The following is an 11,214-nucleotide window of genomic DNA, read 5'->3' as shown; positions in this document are numbered from 1 at the left end:
AAAGAAAGATTCAACGACGTTAATAAGTTCTTCAACATACCAGCTCCTGAGCGAGTACCGTCTGCTGTTTGCTGACGTGCTGCTCGCTGTTCACAAATGTCCATCCTGCCAGACAAGTAAATATGATAGTTTGCCAAGTATAATGGTTATTGTTCGCACAGTTGTGCAAAGTACACAGTTGTGTTCGCGCGCTATACCAATATAATGGGGTAAGCTTGAAGAAGCGGGCTTTGCTTTAGTCAATGAGACAACGAGTAGGAGGGCGTGCAATATTTTTGTCGAAAGCTTGTGTTTTCAGGATTAAAATGGTGGTGGTCCGAAGTACAGCAGATTCATAGTTTACGATATATTAAGAAAAGTAAATTAGTATACACGGACGCAGCCGATCCGATAGTCTCTTTGCACGCCTTTCGATTTATTATTATCGATTATTAACGTTATCCTTGAGGCATAAGCTTTCGATCAAACTATCGCATGCCCTAGTACTCGCACGAGTAGGAACTCGTCGTGCCGATAACTAAAGTCGCGCCAAAAAACGGACTGATCATTCCATAATTCCTCTTGTTTCGACGGAAAAGACCCTTTTCAGATTCAGCATTATTGAAATAAACCTTTATTCAAACGAAATTTTTATTCCATTTGTTATTTGCTCTTCTTTTAGTTACTCTATCATTTTCGATGATTTCGTTTAAGTAACAATATATTTGAAAAATAAATTATTCGATCATTTCTTATTTTGTTTGGAATTTAGATATTTGTTATTTGACTTCACTTTGAAAATATTTTCTAGCTATAGCGATATGGAACTTTCATTCCAAAGTCACAACATTTTTGTAACATATATCGTCACTAACGATTACTTCAACAGCAATGCTTATTTTATAGTGTTCTATTCTGTTTGTATTACACTTTTTATTCTTAGTTCTATTCGATTTGCGTTCTATAAGCAACATAATGAAGAACGTTGTTGAACAAAGTAGATATTGTTAACAAGTGCTACAGTTCGATAATGATGATTTGCAAAACATAAACAGAATGGAAAAAGGAGTGCGAGGCAGAAATAAATTATTCGACACAGCATTAACATGACACTAAGTGGTACATTTTACGATATTGTGCTAGAAAAACTGTCGATAAAAGGTATAGTCCCAGCAATGTGTCGAAATTGAAGGTTCGTCTGCGTCCACGTCAAATTTTAGATGGTGTTTAAAACAAAAATGTGAAAGTAGAGTTTCAGAAGATTTTCACGAATATAAAGCATTAAAAAAACAAGGGGAAAACAATTTTATAACTGCAACCAATAAAGGTCAAATTGGAAGCGACAATAGAACTAAAAACAAAAACAAAAAAGTATGTAAAAGAGAATGTACGCGATCATAAATGTATCACTAAAATCTGTTTTTCGTAAATATTATTGCAACATCGACTCTTTTCTGCACTGTGTAACACATTCGATTTGCTTTGCTGCTTCGAATAGAATACATATTTTTTAACGTCAATATCCGACAATTGTGTTTACAGCTTCCTTTACTTTTAAGTACAAATATATAAACTGATATATTACATATTTGTGATGTGTGACGTATTTTCGAGAAAAATATTGGATACAAAAGATGATCGAACGAGAGTCTCGATGTTTTCACGGCTATTATACGTATTTAACACTGCTTCGTCTAACGTTGTTTAAAGCTTCCAAAAAATAGCCGTGTCCAAAAGGAAAAACATTCCGACGTTTCACAGTCGCGGCAGTGCTTCATCAAGGTGTCGCACCGATATCGATATGATATCGACCTGGACTTCCGGAAATAGAGGGAAACGATACAGAGATCATGAATCGCTCAAACAACATCAACGTGGATACGGATTTTCATCTGAACGATGTATAGTGCACCCTGTTCCAGTCTTTTAATTGATTAGCTAACCAATTAAAAATACCGTTAGCTTATCGTCCTAACCGGAAGTGATTTGGATCAACGATCTTGAACTCGCAATTGAAGGTCCTCGTCATCCTGATCATCGATCCGGAACAACCCCACCTACGTAAAAAAGTGTTTTTCCAGGTGCATGCCAGTATCAATGTGACTACCTGATGAACTGCAATGCTGACAGAAAGTCGGAATTCATAACAACAGTACCAAGAATAACAGAATGGATTATAAAAGTTTCACAGTTTCAAGAGGGGAATACAACTGTCCTATCTGTTTCTTATTTGCTACTCGTCTTCGAGATTACTTGGAGGTTGACTTTCTTTTTTCAAATGGAAATTGTATCTTTTCTTTACGAATTATCATTCTACGGAAAGAGAGGAAAAACTTCATAAAGATGTATGATAAAATAAAAATGTATTTCTGTTTTACTGCTTCGAAGGTAGAGGATGGAGAATTACACGATGCAAACAAAATTGCTTTAATTTTTCTAGTATTCGTTAGATGCTACTTTTATACGCTACTTTTCTACTACTTGAAGAATCACGATAGTTTCGCATAATATTCGTAAGATTCGTTTCCAAAATATTCTTCATTTTCTGCTAGGTAATAGTACAATCTGTTTTCAAATTCAATGTTCACCTTAAATTTAAAAATTTCTCTTAAAGTGTCGTTTACTTTCCAATCTCTTCCCTGATATTTTATTTGTATTATATCTTCGAACAAATCTCACTACGTTCTCAACAACGTGTTTATATATCTATAAATATCGGAGATTTAATATTTATATAATTATATGATATAAATTGCTATATGAATATTAACATAACATAAACATTTTAATTATATATGCAAATTAACTTAATTAAATGTGCTTGTATACAAAATAAAACATAATAACAGATCTGGATAACTGATCGTTATTTGTGTCTAGTTAAGCGTAAAATGTACAAAGATGCTAAAAATCCGTTGATACACGTTGTAGCTAAATAATAAACTTTGTCATAATGAATATTATCAATGTTTGTTTATGCCAAAGCGATGCGCGGTCAGCAATAAAATTTAAAATATAAAGGACATATTAATTCCTTCGTCGTTAACACGTGTAATAGTCATTTATCATTTCAAGGTAAACATAAGGAAAGGGCCAACAAATGGAATTTCTTGCATATAAGAATTTTTATATGTGGATTTACTTTCATACTCGAGCAAAGTAGTTAATGTTTCTAATAACGTCAATGTTTTGTAAACTCTTAGTTTTTCTGCTACATTGCGTGTCTTTAATTATAATATTGTAACAAAATGTTGCCTTACGTTTGTTATTTACTATTTATTCCTTTTACACGAGACTCTCAATTAGAAATCGCAAATTAAAAACTTATTTTCTTATATTAATTAATTGGCAAATTATTCCAATTTACCCAGCTGACTCGAAACAAGATATAATATCTACGCATATACCATATATGCAATAATGCACACATACGTATAAGCCCAGCAGTGAAATAAATGTGCAAGTGATCCAGTAAAATGGAAAAATTTCATGATTTATAGGAGGATCTAATCTAATTAAGGTAAAATACTCTATGCTACGGCGTGGCCGCTAGATCTTGAAAGTTATTCGGATCCAGTCTGACCTTTCTCGTTTTATTAACCACGTCAGCCGAGGTATGCCCCATCATCTCAAGTATATCTTACCGTCTCATAAAGATACGGATAGAAGCGCATACCTACGGGGTCCTCCCAGATCAACTGTATCTAGGAATTATGCAAACTGATCGTCTCTACACAACCTTAAATAGCTTCTATTTTTCTTTCCAATCCGTTTCTCCAATAGGTCGACATAGATCTTTTTTCACTTTCTGATTCTCCTTCGATCTCGTTTACATACAAGGGACAAATCATCTATCGCTTTTAAACAATGTTAATCGCTGATTAGCTGAAATCTGTCTATCCGATGATCGACATTTTAGTCTCTTAATTATATTTTTAAATTAAATTTTTACGATTTGGAAAATAAAGTACAAAATTTACACGTTACTGCATCTTGCTCCTTTTTTAAACTAGAGGCACAATTCTTTATATTCGTTGGATGAAACGATGAAACGAATTCTTTCCTGAATCTTGACATATATTCTAATCTAAAGTGTTTAAAATATACATGGATACAGGAAAATAATAAAGAAAAGTATGTAGTAGCAACGTATAGTGATATAAATTATTATTGATATAACATATATAGATTATTTCAATTTCATAAAGTCAACATATGTAAATAATAAAGTCAATGTTTACTTTAGAGAATTCGAAACTTGTACTTTTATTTTATCTTAGTTAGTTTTTCGTGTAATGAGAAATTTATATTCCAATCGTTCTATGCATAAATATTTACAGTCAAAGTATTACTATTTCAAGGTAAAACTAAACAAGATTGTAAAAAACAAGTTTCGAGTTCAGTTATGGACATTCAAGTACGTAAGTTAAAAATCTGCTTAAGGATATGTTCGAATAAAATCATATATAATATCGTTATTATTAAATTAATAATTGAAATTTATCAATATTTACATATTTTGTTAAAGAAACTTGAGTCTTTAATTCATAAATCTAATTTCTCAAAGCAACAGAGAATTATCATAGACTCTGGAATGGATGTATAAGTACTTTCCTTTGGCAAGAGTACTATACATATTATCTTCACTCCTTAGACATAACTTGGAGACATAACAACTCTTAAATTATATTTTCACTGCATCGATGTAAATTCTCTAGAAATCTAAATAAATCAGTTCTTACTCAAATTACTGGTCATTTGATGCTTTTGATTACAGATAACTATTTCTCGGTCGTTATATTCGTTGTAACATGTAATAAAATAATTATACATATAAGGTGCCATATAGTAGGTGGTGTAGGAATAACATCTTTCCCCTTGGGTCATCGACATTTGAGAAAAGCATAGTAGAAAGTACACAATAAGGCAAAAGATCATTTCTTTTTAGTAATTTCTTCAATTATAACGTATTAAAATAAACGTATAAATTGCTAGAATTGATCATTTTGCCACCAAAAAACACGCGTACTTTGACGTGTTGCTCCTTTTATCCTTAAAATAGCTCTTTATTCGAGAGTCGATTTTTATTCAATTTTTTCAGAATTACCAAAATCCTATCAAACTCCTCGTTCAATTGAAAAATCACATACGTGTATGTCATTATTTGTCTTCTATCTAGGTACTGAAATAATTTGTTAAAAGTTGAAGATATTACTTACAGATTATGACAACTATCGCAACAGAAATATACATATATATGTATGTATGTATTATATGTACGTATATAGATTATTTCAGTAAAGTTGGTAACACTTTATACCTAACATTTTCAAAATCTACTTTCTCAAAAACGAAGCCTTAGGCAAAAAGATTTTGTTTTGCATTTTCCTTTTACACTTACATCTTTTCCTTATACCTTTTACATCGTCTTTCATCTCTATCGATTCAATACAATATTACACATTTGAAAATTAAGAATGTCGTTACAGTAATTACTGCGAAATAGACAAAAAATAAAAAGTTAAAATTATTATTCAACTGTTACAAGTACATTTACATTTACATTCAGTTCTACAATCTGCTCACAAATGGCGTGTTCATTTTTTCATGCGCACCATATGATATTTCGTACTTTTCTTTACTTTGATAATGTATGATGTGTATATACCTGCAACTACACATAATGTGCAGATTAAGCAAAATTGGTGGCCTTAGGTGTGGTCTTACTGAAAAGCAATAAGATTGCATAAACTGTAAACCATCAAGAGCATAGTACAAATGTTACAAATGTGCTCTATTTTGATCACTGGTTTTCGATATTTTAACATTAACAAAATAAGTATTTATATTGAAATTGCATGAAATTACACATTATGTATAGTATATAGATATTATACGTAATAAATGAAAATTTACTCGTTTAAAAAATTTGATTATTTCATGAGTTTATATTATATATGTAATATATATAATAATAAATCACAGGAAACATAGAAAAACGATAAAACGTTATTGGTTCGTCGACGTATCTTTGTAGTCATCTATTGCTTTTGTTCTCCTTTATCTTGCCATTATGCATCTTTGATTAAGGGATTTTACATTCTAAAAGGTACATTTACAACCTAGAAAGGATGTACTAGAAAGTAAGGTTACAATCTTCTATATCTTGGAACGACCTTTTGCTATAACGACTCGAACCCGTTTTAACGACTAATAACGAAATTACGATACAAAGCGTAGCATTTTCAATTTCAAAATTTTTGTTGTACATATCAAGAAAATAAATAATAACAATTATTATTATTATATATATAGGTATCAACAATAATTATATATATATATATATATTATTATGCATATTGTATATTGTCTGTGTGTATATATATATTTATATTTATATTTATATTTATATTTATATTTATATTTATATTTATATTTATATTTCTTTTCCGTTTTAACGAAACATTCATTCTGTAATATCATCTATAATAAAATTCTTATTTAACATATATATACATTATTATATTCTATTTATACTTTATTTCGCTTTATAATAATAATAGTTTGTTTATCGAAATATAAAACAAGGCCAAGTATTGTGCAAAATGATCTTCTACAATACGAATAGAACAAGTCTTAGAAATGCCAAGTAATGAAATGCTCATCTATACTTACTGAGACGAAGCCCACCCTTGTCATAATCTTGTATATTATTGTCATAAATCTTTAATAAAAATTCCAAATTACAGAAATAACGGAAAAATATGAAATTATTATAAAAGTATTAGTCATAAATATGAAAGTTGTACAAAATATATAATATAGCAGGTCCGACTACGTAATTGCTGATAAATGTCTCGATAAAAGCAATAGATACGCATATATGTAAATGACAAACAAATTGCAATTGACTGACACTCGTTCTGAAAAGATTTGCGTAAAGAAACATTAATTCTAGCATGTAAGATGATCGGGAACATAACTGAGGTGGGGCAAAATTGTGAGGGCGAGTAACTATGAGGAGAATGGTTAGACATATGAACAGAGGCAATGGGAAGGGAAAATCTTCTTGCGCGTCTTCATATAAATGCTGGCAGTAGGTACTTGTACACGATACTGCAGATTCGGTCTTGTTCAAAGCGACGACACACAGCAACCATCATCATGCAGCGTATAGTGAGTGCTCGTTTTACACGTCTATCAATATATTAGTGATTTAAAATTAAAGTGAACAAGATTTTCAATAAAATAATTCAATAATAAAAGAATTTACAATATTCAAAAATTATAATTGTTAATATACATGTATAAATCAGTTTACAAGGTATTACATTATTTCATTACGTCGCATAGAACTGATTATAGTTTCTTTGCAGTTTTATATTTTTTACCTTAAATATTTAGTTAGTTACATGCAACCTGATCGCGTGGTTATAGAACAAAAGTTTTTTTGACAAATTTCGTTTTCCTCGGCGAAATTTCTTTATTTATGCGAAATTATATCATAACAATATTTGATTATCATAGCGTCGTTATCTTGCACCGTAAATTGCTAAAATATGATACAAGTTATAGCGATATAACGTTGTAAAACGATTTTAATGGTACCACAAGTTTTGTTAATCTATTAACAACATGAAATATGCAATCAGACGGTATCTCTATAATAAAATTAACAGGCTTTATGACGTTAACTTGGAAAAGTTGATATTCGAATTGTTAACGATTTCAGTTATTGGCGTTCACTTTATTTGGCTGCGCTTTAGGACAATATGGTGCGTTTCGCGGTTTCCCAAATCAAAATGCTTATCGACCGACACCTAGGCCAGCCTATCAACCAACGGTTCAACCACAATATACACCCCAGTATAGGTATGCATTTACATGACATTACGATTCAACAGTACTGTCTAATAATAATAAATATCAAATATTACACTAATATTCTTGAGCATAACATCTTTTATCTTACAAATATTAATGTTCATTTTTTAGTCAATAATGGGATAATTTATAAACATATAGCTATCAAACTGTCACAAATAAAAAGGCATATAACGACATTAATATAACATATAGCTCTTCTTTTATATTACTTTTTAAATGCACTTGGATCGTATTTAAATTTCCGCATAATAAAATACCTATCTCTTTTGCGATAGCCCTGGGAGGTTTATAGCCATACGTAGTCAACAGAAAGATACCTATCCAGATGGAACTTACACGTTTAGCTACGATACCGAAAATGGGATTTCGGTTGCCGAAAGCGGACGACCTCAAGGCACTTCACAGGGACAAAACGAGGTAAGATTCTATCGTTATAATATTAATAATTATCCTAAACGGAACAAAAATTAGTCACCTTAGAAAAATACTTATTCTTGCTCTAAACTATATTTGTAATTTTTACTATGACTATGCCGCAAGTAAGCAACGTGTATTATTGTGAACAATATTATTTTAAAAATGTCATATTACAAAAATGATTGAGAAAACATTTATTTGTTCACATTGTTTTAAGTACAAGTTCGTATTGCGACTAATCATCTGTTTGTATTATATCTGTATATATCTGTTTGTATACAGTAGGATAATTAGAATACCTTAGGATAATTAAAGTTGTATCGGAAGTCGGCGTTTTATATGTTGTATAATATATACAATATGAATAAATTCTAAAGCGTATACCTTGATACCTTGATATATCGATGAGTTGTAATTTTCTTTTTTCGCAGGTTGTCCAGGGCAGATATTCATATTCCGCACCGGATGGAACTCCCATCACCGTAGAATATACAGCAGACGAAAATGGTTTCCATCCACAAGGTGCACATTTACCAACTCCACCTCCCATCCCAGAAGCAATTAGACGAGCTCTTGCTGCTAATCCACCTGGGCCTGATGACTCAGATTATAGGCAACCATATAACCCAAACCTTTACCGAAGATATTAAATAAAATATTAACTAACTAAATGATTTTAAGAACTTCTAAGCTTGCATTTAATCTTTACGGCCTTACATTACGACCAAATGTCTGTACATATGTATATCGTATATAACGGAGATACCAAGATTCAAAACTATATAACAGTCACTATACGATAGATGAATAAATCTTTTTTATCTTTTCTCACTCTATTCCATTTGTATTTTTCCCCTTCATTTAAAGATATTTCCTATAAACAGTATATCTTATTATCACGCAATTCATTTCTTTAACTTTATTTACTGCCTGAATCATATTTGAGACAATGTTATTTATTATGCAACGCTTAAATTTATGTAATGTCCATAGAAATTATAGAAATACGACCATCGTCATAATGCTTCACACCTAGAGCATACAAAAATGCAGGTGTCGTGTAACCTGGAGAAACAAGTGATCTTTTCGAAGTGATAACTTGTTCCTCGTTTATGTTGTATTTAGGAATTTATTAAAATCGAGATGATCCGAGAATGCGTTCAATGTCTGTATTATACAACTGAAACGATATATTCGAATTAACGATACAAATGATGTAAAATATAATAATCTAATAACTAATAAAATATAATCAGAATTAAAATTACATGTTTGAATAAGCAGTCGTATAAACGCCATAAATTAACTAGCGTGCATATTGCTTCAACTTTTACTTCCCAAAGAGATTTTAATAATCTCTCTCTCTCTCTCTCTCTCTCTCTCTCTCTCTCATAAAACTTTACCAGTGTTTAAAACGAGAACAATATTAACTAAAGACGTACAACGAAAGTAAGAGAAAGAGAGAGTTATATATAAAAAGAATTATATAGAAGTAGAAACATTTTTTACGAAGATAAAAACGAAGATGAAAGACATATACGAAAGAATATAAATCAAATAAGAAATGTTTTATGCAATTGAAAGAAATTACGCTATTTAACGAAAACATCTTTCCACGTGACGTCCTATTAAGAATAAGAATGAATTGCAAACGCAATTTCTTAATGTAACGACATCGCCTGTACAAGGTCAAAAATAACTGAACTCGATTACAAGAAACAAATCAACTGTTTCGCGTGTATTAAACAATCTGTGGACTCGATAGCACTCGACACCACTCAATACCAAATTGCAATTATGTGTAATGAACCACAATGAAATACAGTATACGTATAGTATGACCTGTATATAGCTCGTACCTTAATAGTGCGGGAAAGCATGCTAGTTGAACTTCAATTGCACCATGCCTCTGACTGATACGTAAGAATTGCGGTAAAAGAAGAGGGCTGGGATGAATCCAGGTGAAAGTGTTCTATTGGATCTTTCATTATCTTACATTTTTCTACAGATCATCCCGGTCAAGGACTGTCTAACACGAACGATGCAACTTGGGCGGTTCCTACACTTCCTTCGAACGTTCATCCACTAACGATCTTGTGCAAAACGTAAATTCAACTAGAATGCCCAAATTTGTCTAAACATACCAGATATTCGAATGTTATTTTCTGTATTAGGCTCGCAAAATTCAAAGGAAGTATATTAACACTGCTCAATTGTGTTAATAGAGTAATATATTACTTGATATGATAAAAGTTGTATTCGTAAAAACTTTTAATCGTATATACGTTACGTACATACTAAAAATCTATATTTATTCTCTCGTGTTCTGTTGACATCTTTATAAAAAATATTAATTTTTTTATTATATTTAAAAAATTATTACGTCTTTTTTAAAACTTACACAGATTTCTATATAAATAATTTTTCAGGCGCATCTTCCTTTCTAATACACTCTAATTCTATACTCTTTCCAGATTGACGATATTTCAAAATATTAATATTTTATGAAACTTGTACAGAATGTATCTATTATATATACCCACGAGAGAAAATTAATTAATTAATTATACAGAAGATAGAACATGAAACAAATCTTACGTATCTACTTTTATGTATATGAAATCAGTTTTGTGTACTTGAAAAGTGCTTCTTTCACAGGAATTCTATATTCTTTTTATAGCACTAATCAACGAATCTTTTCATATTCTGGAAAAGAAAAAATTAGATAAATTATTTGCTCAAAAATTATTACAATTTTAGGTCTTTTCAATTATATTTCTGTTTATCAGTATTCTTTCGCTAACGCATTGTTATGTGGTAGTATTGTATAGCACTACTGTACTGCTATCTACTATCTACCGCTGTATCTACCGTACTATGCAATCTGTTGCTAATATCGATCGGTGTAAGGTGCTATTAGTAAAGTTTCGT

General features: G+C 30.9%; 1 protein-coding gene across 1 annotated transcript; it reads left to right on the top strand.

Moving 5' to 3' along the window:
- Nucleotides 1-7,036: 7,036 nt before the first annotated feature.
- LOC126922419 (endocuticle structural glycoprotein SgAbd-2-like) lies at nucleotides 7,037-9,119 on the top strand. The gene is made up of 4 exons (XM_050734997.1): nucleotides 7,037-7,155; nucleotides 7,712-7,851; nucleotides 8,142-8,283; nucleotides 8,715-9,119. Exons 1-4 carry the CDS (start codon nucleotides 7,144-7,146, stop codon nucleotides 8,931-8,933), a joined length of 513 nt encoding a protein of 170 aa, XP_050590954.1. The 5' UTR covers nucleotides 7,037-7,143; the 3' UTR covers nucleotides 8,934-9,119.
- Nucleotides 9,120-11,214: the final 2,095 nt, after the last annotated feature.

This window comes from Bombus affinis, chromosome 12 (assembly GCF_024516045.1).
Source record: "Bombus affinis isolate iyBomAffi1 chromosome 12, iyBomAffi1.2, whole genome shotgun sequence".
NCBI lineage: Eukaryota > Metazoa > Arthropoda > Insecta > Hymenoptera > Apidae > Bombus > Bombus affinis.
This window is presented reverse-complemented; position numbering and strand designations above follow the sequence as displayed.

Excerpts from the sequence above, each read along its gene's own strand:
- LOC126922419 (XM_050734997.1), top strand. Across the intron at positions 7,852-8,141 it reads CAATATACACCCCAGTATAG|CCCTGGGAGGTTTATAGCCA; the intron begins GTATGCATTTAC and ends CTTTTGCGATAG. Across the intron at positions 8,284-8,714 it reads CTTCACAGGGACAAAACGAG|GTTGTCCAGGGCAGATATTC; the intron begins GTAAGATTCTAT and ends CTTTTTTCGCAG.